The sequence below is a fragment of the Camellia sinensis genome, chromosome 1 (assembly GCF_055761805.1).
Source record: "Camellia sinensis isolate YWXY chromosome 1, ASM5576180v1, whole genome shotgun sequence".
NCBI classification, from domain to species: Eukaryota; Viridiplantae; Streptophyta; class Magnoliopsida; order Ericales; family Theaceae; genus Camellia; species Camellia sinensis.
The window spans coordinates 242923786-242949769 of record NC_138961.1 but is presented as its reverse complement, the minus strand read 5'-3'; the positions used below and the strand labels follow the sequence as shown (position 1 = coordinate 242949769).

Here is a 25984-nt window from a genome sequence, read left to right as displayed (position 1 = left end):
TTGAGAATGGCAAACATCGACCAGCCAAGTTAGAAATAAATCTTCTGATATAGGCCAGTCTCCCTTGTAGTCCCTTCAATTCCCTTAAATTTCGTGGAGGAGGCATTTCAACAATGACTTTAATCTTGATAGGGTCAATTTCAATCTCTTTGTTTCGAACCACAAACCCAAGAAATTTTCCTGATGAAACTCCAAATGCACATTTTAGTGGGTTCATCTTGAGTTTGTACCTCCTCAAACGTTCGAAGATTTTTCTCAAATCTTTTACATGGTTTTCCTTTTCCTTTGTCTTGACGACAAGATCATCAACATAGCATTCGATGGTATCATGGAGCATATGACCAAAAATTACAGTCATCGCCCTTTGATATGTGGCCCCAGCATTTTTCAGGCCAAAAGGCATTACCTTATAGCAAAAGACTCATCTCGGAGTCCTGAATGCAGTCATTTCTTCATCTTCAGGTGCCACTCGGATTTGATTGTATCCTGAGTATCCATCCATAAAAAACAAGGTTTCATACCCAGTAGTTTGCATCTACAAGAAGTTCAGTGATGGGCAAAGGAAAGTCATCTTTAGGACAAGCCTCATTGAGATCACGAAAATCAATGCAAACCCTGATTTGACCATTCTTTTTCTTGAATGACACTATGCTTGCTAGCCAGGTTGGATATTTGACTTCCCTGATGAATCCTGCATTGATAAGCTTGTCGACTTCGGCTTCAATTTGGGCTATAAGCTCTGGTCGAGTTCGCCTCTGAGGCTGTTTAACTGGCCGTTTCTCAGGGTGAATTGCAAGCTTATAGACTGCAATCTCTGGATTAAGACCAGGCATCTCACTGTAGTTCCATGCAAATATGTCACGATACTCCCTTAAAAAGGAAATATATTGCCGAGCTTCTTCTTCCTTTAAATTTGCACTAATGAAGGTTGGTTTGTTTTCTCCTTCATCACCCATATTTATTTCACGAAGGTCATCCACGGTGGCTTGGCCTCCTGCTTCAAATTTTGTTGGTGCAGGTTAAGCTTTATCTTGGTCAACATCTTCCAACACATATTGAGTGATAGTCATGTTTACTGGAAATTTTTCCTCATCTCCCTGATAGCCTAACCCTTCTGTCCTGGCGGTGATAATACCGTTTTGCTGGATAGCCTGCCTCTGTGAAGGTGTTAATGCAAAGTCAAAGGGTGTCATTGTTCCTGGTATTTTTTCAGGATCTAAACCAACTTTTTCCAACATTTGTGTGATTTCTGCACTGAAGGTAGGCTTCTCAAAACTCGAGATGTTTTCTTCTGGCACTTGTTCAACTTTCACTTTCTGTTCAACATCTCCAAGTGAGTGGAATATGATGGGTTTCGACCCTTTTCCTTTAGAAAGGACCACAATCTTATTATATTTCTCCACACAGGTGCATTCTGTCTTCCTTAATGGCAACGTGAACTCACCCTTGAGATCCAAAGTTGGATTTATTGGGGCTAGAGCCTTTGCCCCCAGTTTCCTTTCGGACTTTGGCACATATCGAAGAGTTCTTTTTGTTGAAACTGGAGTAGACTCTAGAGCGTCTTTGACATTCGGAGTATCTTCAGACTTCTTCACATCTTTTCCCTTTCTTTGTGAAGTCTTTGTATAGAAGCGAGCATCAGCATAGTAGGCTTCTACTTCTCCAAATGGATCATTGTCAGCCACAATTGTCCCCTCTTTTTTGGGTGAAGGCAACGGGTACTTAATACATTGGTGATAAGTTGATGACACTGCATGATGATTATGCATCCATGGTCTCCCAAGCAAAGCATTGTAAGAGGTGTTTACATCAATGACCAAGAACTCAGTGCTTTCTTCAATATCCCCAAACTTGGTTCGCAATTCAATCTTCCCCATTGGGCGTTGTTCATTATGATTAAATCCTTGAATGACCAAACGACTTGGGCGAAGTTGTGAAATTTGAACCCCTAATAAGTTGAAGGCCCTCCGAGGCAGGAGGTTTACCGCAGATCCTCCATCAACTAGAATTCGAGAAATTTTCACATCATGGATAAGCCCAGTGATAAACAAAAGGCCGATTATGGTCTGTCATTTCAGCACACATGTCTTTGTCACCAAAGGTTACCATGGCCATGCATGTAGTTGCCTTATCTTGATTTCTACCATCGATTTCTTTGTGGAAATCCTCTAGCTTGGACAGGGCATATATTAAAGACTTTCGAAGCTTTGGAGACATTTTCAGTGCATCATATACACTCAACAATGCTGGAATTTTCTTTAGATGAATTAGTACATCATATTTCACTTGCTCCTCCTCCAGCAAAACCTGTGGAACTTCTCACGTTTGAGGGTCCTGAGGATTTCGTAATTTCCTCCTATAGGTCAAATAAGTCTGGCATACTTCAGCAACCGCCTTTTCGTTGACCTTAACTTCTTTTATTCCCTCACTTATTTTGGACCATGTTAACTGGTTCAGTTGCAGGGTGATCATCAACATCAGTCACTTCTCCATCTTATTGGAGCTGCATTATTCTCCCATTTCTTAGGTACCGGGAGTCACATCTTTACGAAAGATCACTGTGGATGTGTATGGTGAACTATCAGGAGAAAAGTCAAGTTCCCAATCTTCATTAGGATCCACGACTTGAGATGACTTTACTTGTTTACTTGAATGCTTCCATATTTCATTATCCGACATACACCTGCCATTCACCTCATCGTCCTTGAAGTGTAGTCGTTTTTTTGCCTTTTTCACAAGCTCAGAGTCGGACCTACACCCAGTGTCTCCTTGTTCTGTTCCCCTTACATATTCTGGAGTACTTTGATAGTATATTAGTGGTACTGGCGAATACTCTGGAGAAAAGGCTTCTGGTGTATACTTAGGAGAAGCTGGTGTATATTCTGGAGATACTGGTGTGTATTCTGGAGAAGTTGGTGTATACTCTGGTGAGTCAGGTATACAGATAGGAGATGTAATGCAATCCCCTTCCCTAACTTTTGAACCAACTTCACCCTCAACTTCCTCGTCATTACTCAAAATAATGATGGTTAGGAAAGGGGCCAAAGTAAACTTTTCCTCCCTTCTTTTATCAAAGTATGTCTGCAACTCCACAGATTGAAATTTTGAAGGTAGAAATTCCTCCAATGTGATTGGGACAAGAGGACCTTGCTCTAACTGCTCATCAGGGACCAATTTCTCCCATTTTTCCTTCTTTGGGTTCTTATTTCCTTTTCTCTTACTTACTTTGGCTTTTTTCTATTTCCTATAAACTTTTGGTTTTTGCTTTTTGGAAATTTTTGGCCCATGTGTTGTTGAATCAACCACACTTCTAGCTTTCATTGTGGCATTTTGTTTTTTCTTCATGCTTTTTGACTGATAAACAACCCATTCACCTTCATTATCATTGTCGATAGTGATTGGGTTAGCAGATGCTTTCTCTTGAGGAGGGAGTTCGATAATTTTAGAGTCCAAAAGTTCCTGAATTTTATCTTTCAGAACAAAGCACTCTTTTATCGGATGGCTAATCAAACGATGGTAGGGGCAATACTTTGGATCGTTGGTCTTTCCTACCTCATGCGGTCTTTTCACCTTAGGGAGAGCAATCAACTTTTGCTCCAATAGATCTTCAAATAGGTCTTCGACCAGATCATCCATGAAAGAATATTTCTTCTCCAACCTCTCGTTCATAGTCACCTTTTTAAATTCTTTGAGCTTTTTAGCCCCTACTACAACGGGACCCTTCTTTCTGGTTTCGATTGTAGATGCAGTCGAGGACTTAACCCTTTCAACGGCCCTAGGCCTCCTTTGTTTAGCTAGATGCAGCTCCATATCATGAGCTTTAGTGCATAGGTCATTGAATCCTTCAAAAGTTTGAGCCATAAGAGCCGTAGAGAGCTCATGTCGGAAGTTGTTAAGGCACATCCGAATTAACTCTAATTGCGTAAACTTTTGAGGACAAGCAAATGTCAAAGCTCGCCATCTTGCAATGAAATTTGTAACAGACTCATTGTCACGTTGCTTGGTCTCAATCAGTTATGGTACTCCAACTTGCCTTTGTGTGTTGTAGAACTGTTTAAGGAACTGTTTCACCATGGAATCCCAATTTAGGATTGATCTCTCAGTAAGGTTAGCATACCAAGTAAATGCAGAACTTTCAAGTGACTGAACAAATAGCTGCAGACACAAGGCCTCATTTTGGGCTATTGGCCCGCACCTTGAAAGAAAATGAGCCACATGTTGTCTTGGATCTCCTGTTCCATCAAACATTTTGAAATCTGGTTGGGAAAAACCAGAAGGGAATGGAATAGCATCTACCGATGCTGGGTAAGGTTTTGTAATTATTCGAAAGTTTTCATCATCTTTTTCTTTGACTTTCTTTACTTGTCTTCTCACCATATCATCAATCATGGCCATGAGCACTGGATTCATACCACCACTGGTTAGATCGGAGTAACAAGGACCATTGCCCCCTGGGGCTAGTGTGCTTTGTATGCCTACGGATGTCCCCACAACAGGTTGTGTCGTCATTTGTTTGGGTGCATTTCCTGGTCCTGTCATTTGGGCCTACAACTGTTGCATTTGCTCCAACATAGCAGCCATTTCCCGTTCTCTTCTCTCAAGTTGTTCTTGTAGGGCTACCACTTTTTCCTTGAGACCTTGGTCTTGTTGGACCTGCGAATTTTCACCTTTTTTCTCAACCTCAGTCATCATAACTGCAACTTTGTTAATATCTTTCAATTCATTGTTTCCAATAGTCATTGAAACAAACGAGATAGAATCATCTTGTTCGTATAAAGGATTATCAACCCCCACAACATTACTCATATTTGAAGCATCTGACTACGATGCTTTGTTTTGAGCCTGACGGGTTATGGACCTTGTTACAGGCCCTTTTCTTATTCCCTCCATATATAGTTCAACCAAAGTAGAAATATTTCCCAAGGGTTGCTTACCCTCATCCACCTTGGATTTTCCAACAAAGACAGGACTTTCAATTTGTTTTTGGGGTTCATCTTTCGAGAGAGCCCTTTCAATAGCTCCTATAATATTTGTTGCCACTGTTCTTAGTTCCAGTTTCTTTAAGGCCTTATTTCTTCTTCGCCTTTGTCTTTTCGAAACTGGACCGGATGGCATAGAAGGAACCGTTTGCGTTTCTGCAAATTCCTCATGAACAATCCCTACATTTTTAGAGCAGATCAATTGATGTTGATTCAAATCTCGTTGGGCCAACAGGTGTTCCTTATTCGAACCTTGTCGGGCCAACGGGTATTCTTTATTCTATCGGGCCAACGGGTGTTCCTTATTCGAAGCATGTCGAGCCAACGAGTGTTCCTTTGGCTCCTGAGAATTGACTGAGATTTGGTTTGACCGATTTTGTGCTCTGACCAGAACTATTGGTTCGTAGGCCGAAACTGTTTTTTCAACAACAGGGGCCTTTTTTCCATCAACAGGAGTTTGGGTCATCACCCTCCTCCCAATGGCCCTAATGATGGCCATGTTTTCAGCAGAGGCTTTCTTCTGGGCAAACTCCACCATTTTAATGGAGTCTTCTACCTTTTTGAGTAGTTGGGCCACAACATTTTTTGTTGCCCCTGTTGAAGTTGCAACAAAAGTCGTAATTGCAAACTGATTAGCCTCCTTTGCCTGAATTAGAAAGCTCTTTGTTCGGATTGTGACCCTCACGGTTGCGTACTGCTTTGACGTTTTCACATAATCTTCGGTAATCTTTCTCAAACTTTCAACTTTCTGGAGAAGTGTGACTTTCTTCGTCATACCAGTTACCTTCGGGACAGCCAAGAGCTTTTGCTCCGGAGCCCCTTGGGTGATAGGGAAAGAAGTGCATCTTTCTAGGATTTCGCTCGTTCTATCTTTGGGACAGCCAAGAGCATTCGCACTGGAGCCCCTTGGGTGATGGAAGCCCCACTGGAGTGTAGGTTTGTCGCTTGACAGTTGCTTCAGCATTCCTATAACAAAAGAATACGTCAGTAAGTTTTAACTATATATATATTTTTTTGTTTTTCAAAAGATGGGAGGAGAAATAAGTCCCACTGGACGTGCCAGAATTTGTAGACACAAATTTTAAAACATGAAGTGTTTCAACACATTTCAAAATTTATGTTACAAATGTCCATTGTTTAGTTTTTAGACTAAACAGTGTTGATTATTTGAATATCAGGTTCTTATTTCCGATCTGTATTTCAGATCGTTAATTACACATTTTATACAAATGAAACCTCCGATTAATGAAGAACAAAATAAACAACAAAAAACAATTTAAGAAAAATAAATATTTTATTGAAATTGTTATGGGTTTTGAACCCTCGAATACAAAATACAATTCTTGGGTTTGGAATCCTTTACCTATTCATCGCCATTAGCGTAGGCTCTTGAGTTCTGTAGGTTTCTCTTCTTCTTTCTTGTAACGATTTCTTTAGCTCTCAATTTCTTTCTCTCTCTCTCTGACCTTTTCACTTCTGATTTTCTGATCACTTGTTTTGTGTGATGGTCCTCATATTTATGGAGGGCCATCAGGTGATAGGAATGCCTCATCTTCAATTTGAATTTCAAATTGAATGATAGCGCTATTTGAATTTTGAATAATAGTGCTATCTGATTAATCGTATATCTGATTAACCGGATTGATCTTTGGGGTTTCATCCTGTGTGCTGTCCTTGCTGTAGGCTCTACAGGTGTCATCTTTCGTAGGCTCCACGTGTCACTTGAGCATCTTGAATAACGTCATTGAGATACAACGTCGTTTTATTTATGCACTTCAACGGATCATATTGATCTTTTTAGGAAGTGATTACCTACAACTTTTCTATCATAGGCTCTATACGTGTCATAAATTTAGTTGAAATTTATGTGCCAACAAATGCCCCTCGTGACTTGCACAAGTGAATTTTCCTAACTGTGCGAGTCATGGTAATTTGGCACTTTTATCTGGATGCTCTTGGATGGAGTTATTTCTTAGCCTTAGTCCCTTTCTGCCACTTTTCAGGCTTTGTATTTTTTAATGGGTTGATTGCTCCTTATTGTCCATGGGCCCTTTTTATTATTATTATTATATATATATTTTTTAGGGCATGGGCCCCTTTTTTATGGACTTCCTTCTTCTTCTTCTTCTTCTTCTTCTTCTTCTTCTTCTTTTTTTTTTTTTTTTTTTTTTTTTTTTTTTTTTTTTTTTTTTGAGGGTCATGGGTAAGGCTAAAGATTTAATTAGATATTTCCTTTTGTAGACCTCCAACTTGCCACCATTTTTTTAAGCCATCATGGATTTTTCTTTTTTTAAGCCATCATGGATTTTTCTAGACCATCATGGACCTTTCATTTTCTAGGCCACCATTTTTTTAATTGAGCCTTTTCTTTTATGGGCCTCCAACTTGTCACCATTTTTTTTCAACAAATTTGTTTTGTAGACCATCATGGATTTTTCTAGGCCATCATGGACCTTTCTTTTCTAGGCCACCATTTTTTTAATTGGGCCTTTTCTTTTGTGGGCCTCCAATTTGCCTTTTTTTTTTTTAGCAGATTTTTTTCTAGGCCATCATGGATTTTTTCTAAGCCATCATGGACCTTTCCTTTCTAGGCCACCATTTTTTAATTAGGCCTTTTCTTTTATGGGCCTCCAACTTGCCACTTTTTTTTATTTTTAGGATCAGATTTTTTTTACAACAGATATATACATATATATATATATATATATATATATTTTAGGAGTTTGTTTAAATGGAATAGGATGGATTGACATTGGTAGGATTTCTAATCCTACACAAACTCTTACTTCTTTGGAATATTTTAAATAAACTCTTGCTTCTTTAGAGTGTTTTAAGAGACCACTAACTCTTTTCTTAAGCAAGACTTTTCTTTTCCTTTATATAACACCTATTCATATATTTTTTCCTGCAACCCTTTTTTTTCCCTGCAGATTTTGTTTCACCCAACAGGTTTGTTTTTTTTTTTTTTTTTGGTTTTCCAGAAAATTTCTAGCAACTTTCCGGCCATTATTTTTTTCTCTTTCCAACAAAAGCTGTTCTTCTTGTACTTTAAAAAAAGGTACCAAAAGAAATCCTTCAAATTCCTTTCAATCCAGTGAACTTCCCTATTCGTTGCTTCTCTTTTTTAACAGTATGTATTTGTTTATTAGCATTTTTTTTTGAACCCAAATATGAACACAGACTTTTTTTTTTTTTGATTATCAAGCTTCGAGCCTTTGACGTTGGTGTTGTGATACGACACACCATCTGCCAAATAACAAAGAAACTTAGTTGTGTTGTCTATCATATTTCAGAAAGGTCTTCCTAATATGTGGTAGGGGCAATATAATAAGATTGTGGTCCCTAGGTTGGATTGGCATCATGGTGGAGTAAATCTGGGTGAAAAAATGGTATAGAGCAGAAAATCTGAACAAGTTTAGTAACTTGGTTTTATTTATTTATTATAATTATTTTATTTTTTTTATTTTTGTTTTTGAAGAACAAACCAACATAGTTTTTTTTTTTTTTTTTTTTTTTTTTTTTTTTTTTTTTTTCTCAAACTGTTTAGCAAACCTTTTTTTTGTAGACCATGGATCTAAATAGACCAAACAAAATGAGATTATTTATTTGCTTTGGTCCTTGGCTTTTTTTTTGTTTTTTGTTTTTGGTTAAAAGTTGAAAATCTGTCTTGCCCCCTCGTGATTCGTACAAGTGAATTTTAATTGTACGAATCATGATGACTAGTTTTTTTTTTTTTTTTTTTTTTTAACAATTATTTCATGTCTTTTTATCTCTTTTGCAGGCAACCTGCAAGGTGTCAGAGTTTGTTTGCAGGTATCATTGCCCCTTCTAGCCTAATGGCAATGAGTGGCTTGAATCCTTAGCAGTGATTGTGTCCTTTCACCCCAATGGCTTGAATCCTTGGCAGTGATTGTGTCCTTCACCTCAATAGCTTGAATCCTTGACAGTGAATGTGTCCTTTACCCCAATGGCTTGAATCCTTGGCAGTGAATGTGTCCTTCACCCCAATGGCTTGAAACCTTGGCAGTGATTGTGTTCGTCACCCCAACGGCTTGAATCCTTGGCAGTGAATGTGTCCGTCACCCCAACGGCTTGAATCCTTGGCAGTGATTGTGTCCGTCACCCCAACGGCTTGAAACCGTCACCCCAACGGCTTGAAACCTTGGCAGTGAATGTGTCTGTCACCCCAACGGTTTGAAACCTTGGCAGTGATTGTGTCCGTTACCCAACGGGTTGAAACCTTGGCAGTGATTGTGTCCGTCACCCCGACGGCTTGAATCCTTGGCAAGGGGCTTTCGTCAATTTCTTTATATTATGACATTTTGCCTTCACTAACCTCTTTTTTTTTTTTTTTTTTTGAGGAAGCTTTTTGAGGAAGCATGGAAAAGACACTTGAATATCTTCGATGTGACGAGAGGGATGTATTGGATAAATCTGGTCCGAAAATAATTCCGCACAAACCTATCGTTGCTTTATTGTCACCTACCGAGTTGGACCCCTACATCCCTTTACATACGGCTTCTGAAGACTTGATCTATACAGGAATTCGAAACTGCTGTGAGATTTTCGAGAAAGGGCACTCCAAATCAATTGGTTCATTCCCTGTCTCAATCCTTCGTCCATTTTCTGAAGACCTTCACTATTCTGAATTTAATACTCTTCTTAAGAGAATGAAGCATGAAAAACTAAAGTGGGATAATTCTTTTAATGTCCGCGGCATTTCTACCCATTTGCAATCCCCTATATGGATTTTTTGGTTGAATGACGTTCTTTCCACATTTGCTCCTATTTTGAAGAAGTGTGGGATTTATGCTGCAATCTATGTATCCCAATTTGCTTATGCTAGGAATGTTTCCCTCCTCAAAGGATTCTTAAAGCGGTGGTCACCCGACACCAACATTTTCCACACCATTTACAGCGAACTTGGGATCTCTTTATGGGACCTTCATCGCATTAGCGGGCTCCCCATTTGTGGTGAGTTTTATGAAGAGTTCACCCCCTCCAATGACATTTTATATTCGTCTCAGACATCCAAGGCGTGCCGTGGGCTTTTCAACATTTATGCCAGCTCTTGTCAATCCAAGAAGTTTAACCACTGGACTTTCAAATTCATTGACGAATCCCCAACTTCAATTAGTGGTTTTCAACGAAAGGATAAAATTTCTGATGATGTGTATCTTTCTGGTTTTTTGGCGAGCTGGCTTAGCGGATTTGTCTTCCCTCACTCTTTCGGGGAAATTCGTTCGACGACCTTTCATGTGGCCACCAAAATGGCAGGTGGAACCTTATTTAGCCTGGCCATCCTCGTCCTTGCATACCTCTATCATTCTCTTGGTAAAATGGCATCATCATCGTCACCTGGGAAAGAAAATGGCAAATTGGAGGCCCACAAAAGAAAAGGCCCAATTAAAAAAATGGTGGCCTAGAAAAGAAAAGGTCCATGCTGGCCTAGAAAAATCCATGATGGTCTACAAAACAAATTTGTTGAAAAAAATGGGTGACAAGTTGCAGGCCCACAAAAGAAAAGGCCCAATTAAAAAAATGGTGGCCTAGAAAAGAAAAGGTCCATGTTGGCCTAGAAAAATCCATGATGGTCTACAAAACAAATTTGTTGAAAAAAATGGGTGACAAGTTGCAGGCCCACAAAAGAAAAGACCCAATTAAAAAAATGGTGACCTAGAAAAGGAAAGGTCCGTGATGGTCTAGAAAAATCCATGATGGCCTAAAAAAAAAAAAAATCTACTGCAAAAAAAATGGTGGCAAGTTGGAGGCCTACAAAAGGAAATGTCCAATTAAATCTTTAGCCTTAGTAAAATGTGGTTAAACTGCTGAAATATCCCACCGAAATCTAACGTGGTAAAACATTGGATACTCCTGTACGGCCAAACAAAAGTCGAGGACCACCAACGGTATTGTATGTGGTTAAACTGCTAAAATTCCTCACCGAAATCTAAGGTGATAAAACATTGGATACTCCTGGCCCGCAAGAGTATAAACTGTGTACGGCCAAAATAAGACAAATTAATGTATTGTATTGCGAAATTTCATATAAACAAATAAATCTATTGTGTACAGCTAAAATAAGACAAATCAATGTATTGTATTGAGAAATTTTCATATAACAAATAAATCTATCATTGAGCGAAATTTCATAAATACATTATGTTCGGATGAATAAAAAAATAAAAGTGCATTAATTCATTAAGAGAAGCCTTAGCCCTTTCAAAAGCACGTTCCACAACACTGTGTTGTCCATTCTTCTTCTTGTGTTGGCTCAAAACATTCAGAGCAGTTTGCACGTCTTCTTCTGATTTAGAAACACTCTCAGAAGCTTGTGCAAAATCACACATAAAGGATGCATGTTCCGCTTGGGTGGATGGCAATTCCTCTTCAAGTTGTTTGAGTAACTCTTTGGTTTGAATAATCCTTTGATTAAGACCCGCAATGTGCTCATCCGACTTGATAATTGAAGCAGACAACTGTTCATGTTCGCCAGAAACTTTGTCAAAATGAAACTTCTTCTCATAATATTGGACCTCAAATTCTGCAGTAGACAAGTTGGAAGAATCTGCAAGTTGGGTTTTCAAAGCAAAGCACCCAAGGAATATTTTCACCTTCTCATAAAAGGAGATGAAGTCTACACCCAAACTCTTCAAAATCATGAAAACGTTGTTTGCTACAGTAATCATGCCATTAACATCCGTCATTGATTGGAGAGAAATAGTAAAACCTTTCTGAATATGGGTGGCTGCTCCGTTAGAAGAAGTTCCCAAAAGAAGGTTAGATGGAGCAAAGGGTGCTTCAAGTTTGTCGAATAATTTGTTAACCCCATTTGCTTCAAGTAAGTTTGCAAGAATTTGAGCCTCTTCCAAGGTATCAGAAGTAATTTCGTCTGTCTCTTCCAATGTGTCAGAAGTATTTTCTGTGAAAATAGAAGGAGATACTCAATGAAAACGTAGAAGGTAAAAACAATATATATATATATATATAGATGAATGAATTATACCTTGGTGTACGGCTTGAAGAGACTTAGGTGGAGGAGACAAATTGTGATTTCCACAAGTGGACCATGGATTTTGCAATGTGGCATGATCTAAAGAGAAAAGAGTTCCTTGAGTATCTATACATGATGAAATAAAATGAGGTACAAGGAATGAATAAGAATACCCTTAAAGGTAGCCAATGGCATATGCGAGGCAGCTAGAGAAGTCCGAGGCGCAGTGCCTAAGAAAATGAAAGGTATTAAAAAAATAATAATAATAAAAAAAAAGAAAAAAGAATTATACCTTTCTCTAATAGCTTGGATGACTCGTTCGAAGGAGAAGAAAAAGCTACATTTGCTGAAGGCGATTTACTCATCTTAGTCGGTGTGCCATCTGGTGTAGTCATAAAACTCATCTTCACTCTCGCTACTTCCATTGAGAGAACAATCAAAAGATTTGGTAGGAGAAGGAATTTCAACACTCTTAATGCGAATACGACCCAAGGCAGTTAATTCATACCCATCTCCCTCAAAGAGTTCTTGAATCATATTCTCATCTTTATCTTCAAGAAAAGAGTACAAGTATTGATCCATTGGGGTTTTGGTCGCTACGGTGGGTTGGGAGTTCCTGTACAACCACTGATAGACATAGTCTCTGGAAAAAGCTTTGTGAGACAAGCAAATTGAGGGCCAGAATCTACTTGCTCAAAGCTAAATCTCATTTTAAATTGAGAATTACACATATCCTCCAAAAGATAAAGGAGATCTGAAACCGAGTAACTAGCCCGAGAAGGAGCAATAAGTGGTCGACTATTATCCATTCTCTGAGGTGATGATGCTTCCAGAGCAATAGGTGAAGATGATGACCCAGCTCTAGAGTAAGAAGGATTCTTCGTCTTTCGGTCTTTAATTGGCATATCCAGTTTTCTCCTGCGTGAAGATTTCGGCTGGGAATGAGTAACATATTGGAGCACGGTAAAGGAAGTTCCCAACCACCAATTGGCATAAGGCATGGTTACGTGAGAAGTAGATCGGGAGCCTGGTAACTCCAATGAGACTTTTGTACTACAGCGTAGCATATGGCGCCAGTTGTAATAAAATTTAGACCACTCAGAGGGCTGCCGACAAGATACATTAAGCGGTATAGGGCATGCTTGAGCAAACCCAAATTGACGACCGTATCGGTTAGGGGAGTACGGTTCAGAAATGAAATTAAATCCCATTTTAAAAGTTAAAATACCTTGCCTCAAAGATATAAGATAGCCAAGGTGGAAAGGTGATATCCTTTCAGAGTCGACCAGATGGTATGAGATTCATATATATGCATGAACAGAGAATAATTTCTATGCATTTTTTTAGTTTGTCCTTCTTTATAATTCTTATACTTTTATGATTGTGCAATGATTGGTAACATTGGTTCCACTCCACCTATGATTTGCAGTTCAAAGTTACCCAACCACTTATTTGTCCAGAACCAAGAAACCAGATTAACACCCCATGTTTTGCTAGCTTTAAGCATTGATCGTGCATCAAACTTATCAAAGGTGAAATGACCACAACTTTTCCCGTTAATAGTGCTGGAATTTGAAAGCACAGGGACTTCCCTATAAAAAGGTAATTTTTCTGAGACGTTGAGAATCCATAAGTGCACTTGACAAAATGAATGGTAGCATATGTAGAAATAAGTTCTAAACAAACAACCAAACCACATAAAAAAGATACTAGATCCTGTTGCTGCTAGAATAAGGCAGTCTAGTGCCCATCTAACTTATAGATTCGTTTAATTTGCTAATCAAGGTAATTTATGACAAAAATGTCCCATTAGTAAAGTTCTTAGACATAGAGGTTGACAAAGATTATTTTCTTGGAAGTATTGCTTAAATGGATATGAAACTAACTCAATTGATTCTGGTGATAAGAATTTTTATTTTGAGTTTCTAGAAGTAAATTTCTTTTGTATTTTGATTATTATTCTGAACAAGTGTTTGACATGCCTAAGTCATTACTGAAGTTTTGAAGGACAGCTCGGAAAATGTGGCCCAATTTTTTGTTTCCAAGCCTGAAATGCAAAAAGTATGATACTTTTAATCTATTCATGAATTTTTTATTTTTGGATTATTTGAAAGTTTAAATTTTTCTTATTTTAATTTGACTTTTTTTTGTGGGTGCTTTGTGCTTTTTCTGTAGACTGTAATGACTCAAGAGTCCACTTTGTCCAAATTCAAGTTTGAAGTTCAAAGCTCACAGGTACTAACTTTATTGATCTTATTAGCTTGTGAATTTCTCTCTATGATTTTCATGATTTGCCCAAGCATTATTATTACTAAAGCAATACTATGAATTGCTAACAAACCCATTCAATGTCATACCACTGCATGTTGGAAAATTTTGTATGGAGGAATTATATTTGATTTGACATTCATGCAATAATTCTTGTGAATGTGTGTGTCACTCTTAACATGTCATGCTTGCTTGATATTGATCATTACATATACAGTCAATTGATGCATAACCACAGCAGAGTTGATTGATTCTCCCATATAGGTTGATAGTTTGGTTTTGGAGTTGCTAAAAGTCAATTTGTGTTTTTAGCGGTATCTGAATTAATTCGTATTTTCATTTTTCAGGCTAGAAATTGCTTAGAGAGATGCAAAATATAGTCATAGAATTAAAAAAGTTTGTGCTTCAATTTTTTTTTTTTTCATTTTTTAAGATATGTAATCACAGTTAAAAACTTTTTATTAATTCATTTGTATATAGTTTTGAACAATCAACGTTTATTTATGAAATATATGATGTTATTCCATTTAATATGTGGTTGTGGTTGTGGTTGTGATTGTGATTCAAAGGATAGTATTTAGTGTGTATTACATTCTTCAAATACACGAAGAAAATAATATTAATTATTCTTCAAATATATTGAATCTTTTTTTTATATATATATATATATCACACGCATTAACTGCAATACAAATGCATATAATGTGTGATCTTATCTTATTATTAATCACAGGTTTTATTAGTTTTTAATCACACTTAAAAGATGTGAGCTAAATATTTTTAATCATTCTTAAAAGATGTGATCTAAATGTTTATTATCATAAGTTTTATTAGTTTTTAATCACACTTAAAAGATGTAATTTATATGTTATTAAACTTAAAAAGTGTGATTAAATAACATAGATCACACTTTGACTCTTTTTAATCACACTCCCAAATATCACATTTTGACAAAACTTAAATAGTGTGATTAAATAACATAGATCACACAAAAAAAAAGTGTGATCTTTATCTATTTTTGTAGTAGTGACAGTAAGCCCTGAAAGATGGTATCTCGAAGATAGTGAAGAATGCGAACCAAAGTAGCCCAATGAGTAGAGTGAGGAGCAGAGACGAACTGACTAATCACATGAGCAGCATTAGCAAGATCAGGGTGAGTGACAGTCAAATAAACTAAACAACCCACAAGCTTACAATAGAAAGTAGGATCATCCAGAGGGACGCCTTCAATAGAGTTGAGCTTCATATTAAGTTCAGTAGGTGTATCAGAAACCTTAGTATCAATTAGACCGACACGGTGAAGAACCTCATTAGCATACTTGGCCTGAGACAGAAAATAGCCCTTTGGAGAAGAGGCAACCTCAATACCAAGAAAATACCGCAATAGATCTAGATTCTTCATTTCGAAGGTGTAAAAGAGATGTTGCTTGACCCTAGAGATAGCAGAAGAGTCAGAGCCAGTGATAATCATATCATCCACATAGAGTAGGAGATCAATAAAACCAGTTGAGGTATGTCTCAGAAACAAAGCTTAGTCGGAAGTAGAAGGATGAAATCCAAGCTCGGTAACAGCAGTCTGAAAAAAATCATACCAAGCACGATGAGATTGTTTCAAACCATACAGAGCACGCCGAAGATGACAAACCTGCCCAGAGGAGTGGAGAAGGCTAGGGGGAGGACGCATGTAGACCTTCTCAGTGAGATGACCGTTAAGAAAAACATTCTTAACGTTCATCTGATAGAGGGGCCAATGTCGAACAACAATAACAGAAATCAAGGTACGGATAGTAATCATCTTGGCAACAGGGGCAAAAGTCTCCTTATAATCAATACCATACTCCTGCAAGAAACCCTTGGCAACCAAGCAAGCTTTGTATCGCTCGAGAGAACCATTAGAATGAGTCTTGACTTTATAGACCCATTTGCAACCAACCAGATTCTTACCAGCAGGCAAAGGAACCAACTCCCAAGTGTTAGTCTTTTGCAAGGGAAACAACTTATCCTCCATAGCTTGAACTCAATTAGGATCTTGACAGGTCTCTGTATAAGACTGAGGTTCTAAAAAAGAATAAATAACAGACAAAAAAGTATGATAGGAAGCAGAAAAACATGTATTAAACTAATCCAATCTGTTTGGAGGACGACGCTCACGAGGAGGATATCGGTGTGTAACAGGATCATAGTTGTCAGAAGCAGAAGAAACAGCAACAAGAGTAAAGATAACTGGTGGGAGGAGAGCCTTGCGATGAGAATAGACCAACAACGGAGGAGAAGAAGAATCTGAAGGAGAAGAATGAGCCATAGGTGACGTAGACGGAGAAGTAGGGATGGCCTCAGGAGGAACAGTTGAGATGTACTCATCAAACGGGACCTTAGAAAGAAATAGGTCAATGTGAACCAAATCCTCTTTGGCGACGGGAGCAGTGAGATGGAGAAGCTGAAAGGAAGACAGACGTTCAAGAAAGGCAACATGACAGGAGACATACAGGCGACGAGAGACAAGGTCGTAATAGCGGTAGCCTTTCTGAGTAAGACTATAACCCAAAAAGACATACAAGACAGACCGTACATTGAGTTTGGTCCTATCTTTATGAGAAATGAGGACAAAACAAGCGGACCTAAAGACATGCAGGAAGGAATAATTGAGAGGTTGAGAATACAAAGTCGCATAAGGGGATTGACTGGAGAGAAGGGGAGTCGGGAAGCGATTAAGGAGGAAAGCAACTGTAAGAACTACCTCACCCCAGAATGGTGCCGGAATAGAGGCAGAGAGAAGGAGAGATCGAGCTGTCTCAAGGAGATGACGGTATTTACGCTCAGCACGACTATTTTGGGTAGGGGTATCAGCATAGGAGGTTTGGTGAATGGTGCCCAGTTTGGCCAAAGACTTATAGAATTCAGTTTTAAAGTATTTCCTACCCAAGTCAGACCGGAGTATTTTAATTGTGGCCCCAAACTGTGTAGTGACCATAGACTGAAAGGTACGATGTATTTGGTAGAAGTCAGATTTATGAGCCATAAGATAAACCCAGGTATAGCGGATATAATCATCAACAAAGGACACATAGTATGTAGAACCCCCTTTAGTGAAAACAGGAGAAGGTCTCCAGACATCAGTATGTACAAGAGAAAACGGAGAAGCAGAAATAGAAGTACTATTATTAAAAGGTAAAACTGTCATTTTAGCAAGTTTACATCCTCGACACTCATTAATTTGACTAGGAGAAACTTTACTAAACAATCCCGACTGAGCTAAAGACCGGAAGCGGTCAACAGACAAATGACCTAAGCGAGAATGCCATAAATAAAACTAACTTGACTGAGAATCTAATTGAAAAGATGAAAGTGCAACGGGGGAGGTAGATAGAGGAAGATGCAGGCTTTCCACCACTTAGAAATCTCCAACTCTACGGTCAGTCCCAATCTACTTCTTGGACACCCGATCCTGTACACAACAAACAGAAGAAGAAAAGATAACATCAAAACCAGAAGTATGAAACTGACTGATAGAAAACAAGCTAACAGACAGTTGAGGAACATAAATAATAGAGGGACTAGTAATAGTAGAAATGACAGAAGGTAAAATATACCTAATAAATAGGATATACATACTAGACCCATTAGCAGTATTAATATTAATAGGAACAGGAGGGGGGATACAGTTTTAGAGTAAGGAAATGTGAGGAGTCATATGATGAGAGGCACCAAAATCAAAAAGCCAGACAGATGAAAGAATACCTGAAGAGGACCCAAGCAAACCTGAATGAAGAGAGGTGAGAGTAAAGGCTGATAAAGATGACTGAGAGGTGGGCCAGAGATGTTGAAGCTGAGCAATCTGGGAACTCAAGGAAGCCAAGTTAGGATCAGAAGCCGAAGCAGATGCAGTATAAGCAGCAGGAGGGCGAAAAGTATTCGGAGTAGGGGCTTTAAATTGTGGTTGAGACAGCTGAGCAGACTGACGGCCCTTCTTGGGATATTTGTTCTTCCAATAGCCCTTCGATGGCAAAAAAACACACTCATCAGAGGCTAGTGGCCCCTTCTTAGGCTTTGCAGTGGCTTGAAGCTGATGAGGTGGGGGGTTTAACAGCAGAGGAGGCTGAGTAGGAGCCAAGAAGACAGATGGAGACATAGTCTGACTGGCCGTCTTAAGACAGGTTTCTTCGGAGAGGAGCTCATGAACGATAGTTTCCACAAAGGGAAGAGGAGACTGATGAAAGATACTACCACGGATAGCCTCATATTGAGGGGGAAAGAGTCATTAAGAACTGCACTAAGCGACCTTGCTCCCGGAACTCAACATAAGCGTCTAGTGTCTTGAGGCTAGATGGTTCTATGAGAGCCAACTGATCCCAGAGACCTATCATCTCAATGTAGAAGTCTTGAATAGATTGATCCCGCTGACGAGCACTCTAAATAGATGTTTCCAACTCATACCGTTTGACAAAGTTGGACTGTTGATACACACCCAATAAATAGTCCCACACCTCTTTAGCCGTACTGTATTTGGAAAATATCATTCCAATGTGGTCATCCACAGAATTATGAAACCAGGTCAGAACTTGGGCATTATCACAATCCCAAGTGTCACAGGAAGTCAGATATCCTTCTTGTGTCGGGTCCAATGGACAAGAAACAAAACCAGAAACATAGCCCTATTTTTTTTGACCAAGAAGGAATTTCTTCATAACACTAGCCCAATAAGCATAATTGGCACCAGTGAGTTTACATCTGATGGCTTGGATTTTGGTGTCCATCATTGTAATAAACCAAAGGATAATACTAAATAACAAGAGGGCCAAACTATAAATATTTTGTTTACAATTTTGCTTTTGTTTAAACCGAAAACAGTACTGATAGAGGCAAAAACATGAACATAGAGAGAGAGAGAGAGAGAGAGAACCAGAGCAGCAAACGAAGAACCAGAGGGATCGTGATGATGTATCGACCTAAGAGAGAGATCGAGACCCACGAACTAGAAACAGAGACCAAATTATCAGTTGAACAAACTCGATGAACCATGACGTGGGTGTTCGAGTATCTGAACCAGAGAGAGAGAGCCAAATGATAGGCACCCAGAGATGACTGCGAATAACAAGCATGAACGCCGGCCAGACCTAGGGTTTCAGACGTGGCTCTAATACCATGTAAGAATTTTGAATGTTTTTCTGTATATTCAACTTATAAAGTTTACAAAGAGTGCATCAGTTATATAGCCCTAACTATGAATGAAAAAAAGGAAATACAAAGATTTCTACTTACACCACCACAATCTTGCCTAATTTGCCTAATTCTTAATATACACAAGTATGCCATATATACATATATTGCCATATATACATATATTCTCACAATGTCCTCATCATAAACTCCTTGGATTTTCAAAATATTATCCTACATAAAGAAATAAATGGATGTCAACTACAATGAAAAAAAATATACCATCAAAAGAGCGAATACATATAAAAGAAGATAGTATATAAGAACTAAAACGTTGGGTCCGAATAAAAGAATACATTTTCAAAACCAAAGACAAAGTACATAACAAAAGCATTTGACAATTCAATAACCTACATTTCCAATTAGCCACGTCCAATCTTTCGTGTGGATGGAAAATTGGTGAGATTTTAGACACTTTTTTCTTCTTTCTTTCATGTGTTTATAATATTTCTCTTCTTTGCCCTTTTGTTTGGGCCTGCTCCTACTATTCCTCTTTGACATTTGTTGTTGTCATCATTGTGTAGCTCGGCTTTTCGCGCTCCCTTTCGGAAGAATGAAATAGCCCTTACAGTTCTAACTCCACTTGTGTTTTGGTTCTAATTCTGATTTCACAAGTGCAATGTGAAACAGTGGAAACAAAAAAAGAGTCCAAATCTGGCAATTTCTTTTGGAAAATCGATGTTTGAATCAAATGCCAAAAATGGACTGCTTTGCCAGATTTCAGAGTCGCCATCTAAATATTTATTTTTGAAAAATTTAGGAAAACCATGACTCGTGCCAAAGGCCATTAGTCTGTCGTTACCAAAGTGTCTGGGGTTCGGGAACTTAGGTATGAGAGGGGAAGGTCAATAATTGAACACCCCACTCACTCGATCAAAGATCGGCCTTTGCTAATCATGATGTGATTTTTATGTACACTATATGTTCTTGTTCTATATGTAACATACAAATATAGACTAATTTCACGAAAAGTTGAAACATTTGATTCCATGTTTGTTTTAAAAAAAATGTGTTGAATATATCTCACTAAAAATGGTGATCTCATATATACATGAATCAAAGTATCCCAATTCAAGTGATTAGCCTTCATTCACAGGCATTCAAATAGGTATATCAAATAAGCAGTTAGCCTCATGGTAGTATGTTTGATATGACAACATTCACACTTATGCAATATGCTAAAGCAAAAATGCTTACCTTAATGTCCAAAAGCGAGTCCAAAAAGAAAGCAAATAGTTAGAAAAAAAAAGGCATGATCCTAATTTAACGACTAATGCAACACATGCAACGTGCAATTAAGGTTCGGCTGCTAGTATGGCATGTGAGTCAATTCAAGACATGTGATAGCGCATGTATGCAAGTAAGGAGTTTGAATTTGACATTTGAATAATATGATGAGCCGAACTTTTATGCATGTAAACGAATGGATGCAAATCATGGAAAATGTTAATTAAACATGATGTCCCTAATCTAACCATCATAAGCACTGAAATAAAAAGGGAGAAAGAATGGGAGTTGGAAGACATACAACTTATTACATATTTGTCCTCGCGAAGGAGGGTCCAAATGTCCAAATGTACGAATAAATAATTATTACAAAACCGAATGAATAATAAATGAAAGGGGCTGTCTAATTTATTACAATAAGCCCTGACTCAATAAACTCGGTATAACGTCCGACCGAATTCAATTAATCATATTGGTTCTTTATGTCGGTTATAATCCAATTTTAACCAATTTTATTAGCCTTTTTATTACCTTTCCATTTCTTTATCTTTTCTCCTGTTTGTGCAAAAGTGATATTTATGTCCACTAAGTCCAAAACGCAATAAAGAGAAGCAAGCATCAACTTAACCAGAGAAAATTTTTTTCAGGGGAAATTACAAAGGAAGAGTCAAACTTATTTACACGCGATAAGGGATTCCAAGTCAAACTCAAGATGTGAAATAAGGACTAGTCAAACTCAAGATGTGCAACAAGGACTAGTCAAACTCAAAAGAGTGATTATAACGTAGAAAAACCCAAACTTGAGTGATAATGACTTGAAATCCAAACGTGATAATAAGTGGTAATGACACTTTCCTTGGTGCTTTCCAAGGGTCAGTTAGTCCCTTAAAAGAAAACACACTGATGAATAAAGAGAAATGAAAAAGAAAAGATTGTGCTTTAGTATAAGAACATGTATACATTTGGGGTAGTGAACCTCCAAAGAATTTAAACCTAAGTATAGAGCGTTTTATGCTTTTGGTAGTAAATCTCCTAAGAGATTAAATCAGTAAGCATAGAACGTTGTATACTTTTGGTAATGAACCTTTTAAGCATAAAACGTTTTATGCCTTTGGTAGTGAATCTCCAAAGAGATTAAACCATTAAGCATATAACGTTTTATACCTTTGGTAATGAACCTCCGAAGAGATTAAACCATTAAGCATGGAAGAGTTGCTTTCTTATACTTGAACCACAATCTTAATTTTTCACAACTTTTTAATCGAAATAAGCAAAGAAGGGAGGGAGGTTGCAGAGATGATTATGCAAAGTTGATTAATTGGTTAGTACAAACAAACTTGATATTTAAAACATAAATCATTGAAATAAATTAAACAGCCCCTAAATAGCATATAATAGTGCTGAAATTAAGCTATAGAAAGCGAGCAAAATTAAATAGCCGGAGGTACTATTCACCGCCGGAGGTTAGTATTTATCCGGCGGGATAAATTATTTAAAGTAATAAATTACAACAGTTTATATACAATATTTAAATTACAGTAGATATGTGGGTGTGCAGCCATCCCATTAAAGCGATAAAAAAAAAAAATAGTTATGAAAAGAAGTAAATGAAGTATTTAAACAAATTATATCACATTTTTAAATTAAATGAAAATTTGCGAAAACTCACCTTTTGGGGAAATAATGAATTTTCTGAGTCACAAACTTTCTTTTGATTACTCTCAAGTCTGTGGAATGTGTTCTCAATTCTCGGTCCAAAATTTGGAATTACAGCTTTAGTGGTTGGTTTTTTGAATGGTGTATTGATGAAATGGAAATAAAAATATCAAAAAAAATATTTCATTTTCCCTCTCTCTATTCTCAAACTCTCTCACCCCACTTCATTTTCCTCTCCCTGATTCTGAATAGCCTTTCCCTCTCCCTGATTTTGATTAGCCTTTCCCTCTTTTTCCTTTTCCTACTGGGCCACCCCCTTTTTTTTTTCTCAGACTCTTCCTTCTTTCTTCTTTTTCGCTGAGCCTCTCCTCCTATGTCTTTATATAAGGAAATTATAATAATATAATAATATAAATCTTATATAATATATATATATATATATGCAAAGTTTGATATGGTTGTCGGCTGCCGACATCAAAACAATTATATATTTTTTTATAATAATACAAATCTAATAATATAATATATATATATATATATATTATAATTAATGGTATCAACCTATTTAATGGTTTATAATATATATATATATGCAAAGTTATGCAAAGTTTGATTTGAATGTTGGCTGTCGACATCAAAAAAAAAAAATTTTATTATATTTTTTTTATAATATATCTAAAATATATAATTTATACCAATTTATATAAAAACACCAAAAATATGAACAAACACATAAAATTATGCAAAATGACAACATACTAAACTAATGAAATATTTAGTAGTTTAAAACAATTTGGCCAAAATGGTGAAGGTTGGGATTAAAGCTCAAATTTTATCTTTCTTACTGAGGATTCTGTGAGAAACACATTCTAATTGTCATCATCGGGTAATTAAAAGAAAGCGCCCAAGTCTTAGGGCCAGTCAAAATGAGGTGTCTACACATTGGTCCTTCTTTCTTTCATATGTTTCTAATATTTCTCTTCAATGCCCTTTGTGCATGGGCTACTGTGTTCCAATGCTTCTTTGGCAACTTTAGCGAGACTGACCGCAATTATCGGAATCTCTTTTTAGTTCTGGGTATATATGAATCGATTGGAAAAATAACAGCTTCTTAGTGTATATAAGCTCAGCTTGAAAGAATCAGTCCCTCAGAAGAAGAAAAAGCAATGGTCCATAAAATGCCACTCAAAATACTAATATGTTACGGACAAATTTCAGAAGCAACATGCAATGGAAGTTAAAATATAAAATATAAAATAAAAAAATTGATGAAACAATTCAAGTGTAATGACACCGTTATATAACTTGATTTCATGGCCTCACCTGTAATGGATTATGTCTCACTAGCATCAGAATTTTGCATTAGCACAAGTAAGGCATATCTTTAGAATAGAATTACCTACTAAAAAAGGGCATATTGTCAGAGAAGTTATCACACTGAAATTATGTAATAAGAAATAAATGAATAAGGTGATAGAATTGTAGTCCATATTGCTATATACCAAATAGATAACGATGATGATGAAATTAAGCTAGGCAAAATAAAGTGAATGAGATGATAGAGATCCACAGCTAACGTAAAGATAAAAATAATGGTGGCACCTTCATATGCCTTACAACATGGGTCATAAATGGTATCACTACATTAGTTGTGGGTAAGTAGCACAAGAGTAGGACTAACATATTCCAATCTCTCATTCATTGGCAGTGTTTTAAGTAGGAAAATGCATTAGTCCCTTGAGATAAGTGTAGTACTTTTCATTTAACCACCGATTCATTATTTAAAATTTGACCTACTAATCTTGAGGATGGGGGTTCAAACCTAAGAAAAACTACTTTGTGGAAGGTATGCCAAAGGTTTGCTTCCACCCAAATGGGGACTAAACAGGGTGTAGTTCTTCTTTTAAAAAATTATTTATCATATTCCATATCCCATATATGTTGAAATCAAAAAAGTATCCCGTATATGTAAGTTGGTGCATTGTTGTGGAGGAATTAATTAGATCTTTTATTTTTTGGAAAAGAACAATTAATGTAAATTATCGATTGGGAAAGTCATTTAATGCAATTACAATTCTAGAAATCTAATAACAAACCTCTTTCCCCAAACTTAAACGAGGAATTTTGACATAATTTTGTTTCTTATGGTTTTCCCATACATCAGAAGAGGAACACTCAAACCCTAAATGCCATAAAGCCTTTAAAAAATCAAAAAAGTTCTAAAACTTTGACTCAAAGATTTCTAACACTTTGTAACACAAAAATGATAATAATAATCAACTTCTTTTTTTAAGAAAAGTAACTAAAAAAATATGAATTATGAACATAATAACAATCCTAAAAAAGTTTCTATTAAATTTTTACTATGTGAATTCCTCAAGCCGAAAATCACAAATATGAAACCTCTAAAACCTATGCCTAAATCATAAATTCTAAAACTCTTACTCAAAATGTTGAAAAAACCATAAATCACACAAAATGTGATCCTAAAACCCCAAGTTTGAGGCTCTAAAGTTGAAGAAAATAAAAACATTTTGCTAACATGTATTTGTTTCTATATTGGGCATGCGCCCATTGTTTTACCCTTTATACAAAGATGGCATTATGTTGTTATTGAAGAAAAGGATATTATTTCTCATTGAATGAATTATGACTTACACAACTATATTATATATACAATGCTAAGCTAAGCTTGTAACTAATTCAATATAACTACTTAACCAATTCCTAACTGACTATACAATGCTCTTGATGTAACTGACGGAGAATGGACAACTGGAGTTGGAGCAGTTGCAGCTGAAGCTGAACCTGAAACTGCTGTGGTTGTCTTATCACCCTCCTGCAAGCTGATGGGAGAGGGAGAGACTAGAAGCTTGGCTTGAAGGTATTGGAACCGAGACACAGAGAGAGGCTTTGTAAAGATATCAGCAATCTGGTCCAAAGAAGGAACATAACGGAGTAAAATCTATTTGTGTGTAACCTTTTTGCGAATGAAGTGACAATCCACTTCTATATGTTTTGAACGAATGTGAAACACAGGATTAGAGGCTAAGGTAATAGCCAAGAGGTTATCACACCATAAAATAAGAGCAATGGAGAAAGGAAGGTGAAACTTACTAAGCAACATTTGCAACCAGGTGAGTTCAGCAGTAGTATGAGCCAAAGACCGGTATTCTGCCTCTATGGAGAAGCGAGACACTGTGGGTTGTTTTTTAGCTGACCAAGAACTAAGATTCAAACCAAGATACACACGATAGCTAGAAGTGCTGCGGCGATCGAGAACATCACCGGCCCAGTTAGAGTTAGAGAAAGCCTGTAAATCGAATGAACTAGGACTGAATGTGAGACCATGAGTTAAAGTCCCTTGCACAAATCGGAGCAATCTCTTGACTGAAGCAAAATGCCCAACAGTTGGAGTATGCATATGTTGACAAGCTTGGTTAATTGAAAGAGACAAATCAGGCCTGGTGATAGTGAGGTATTGGAGTGCCCCGATTATACTGCGGTAAAGTTCAGGTTGACCAAAGGGAAGATGAGAATCTGGAGAGAGTGAGAGAGAGAGAGAGAGAGAGAGAGAGAGAGAGAGAGAGAGAAGGCTTAACAGAAATTGGGAAACTGCAAGGCTTGTAATTAGCCATCCCAG

General features: G+C 37.3%; 1 protein-coding gene and 1 long non-coding RNA gene across 2 annotated transcripts; both read right to left on the bottom strand.

The window, feature by feature from the left end:
- Nucleotides 1-515: 515 nt before the first annotated feature.
- On the bottom strand, nucleotides 516-956 carry LOC145823002 (uncharacterized). Its single transcript, XM_082921725.1, has one exon. The coding sequence runs from the start codon at nucleotides 954-956 to the stop codon at nucleotides 516-518; it is 441 nt and encodes a 146-aa protein (XP_082777851.1).
- An 18082-nt stretch (nucleotides 957-19038) lies between these two features.
- LOC145804806 (uncharacterized) lies at nucleotides 19039-22697 on the bottom strand. Its single transcript, XR_014347272.1, has 2 exons — nucleotides 22355-22697; nucleotides 19039-19632 (listed from the first exon to the last, which is right to left on the bottom strand). It is a non-coding gene; the product is annotated as an uncharacterized LOC145804806 (long non-coding RNA).
- Between the last annotated feature and the right edge of the window lie 3287 nt (nucleotides 22698-25984).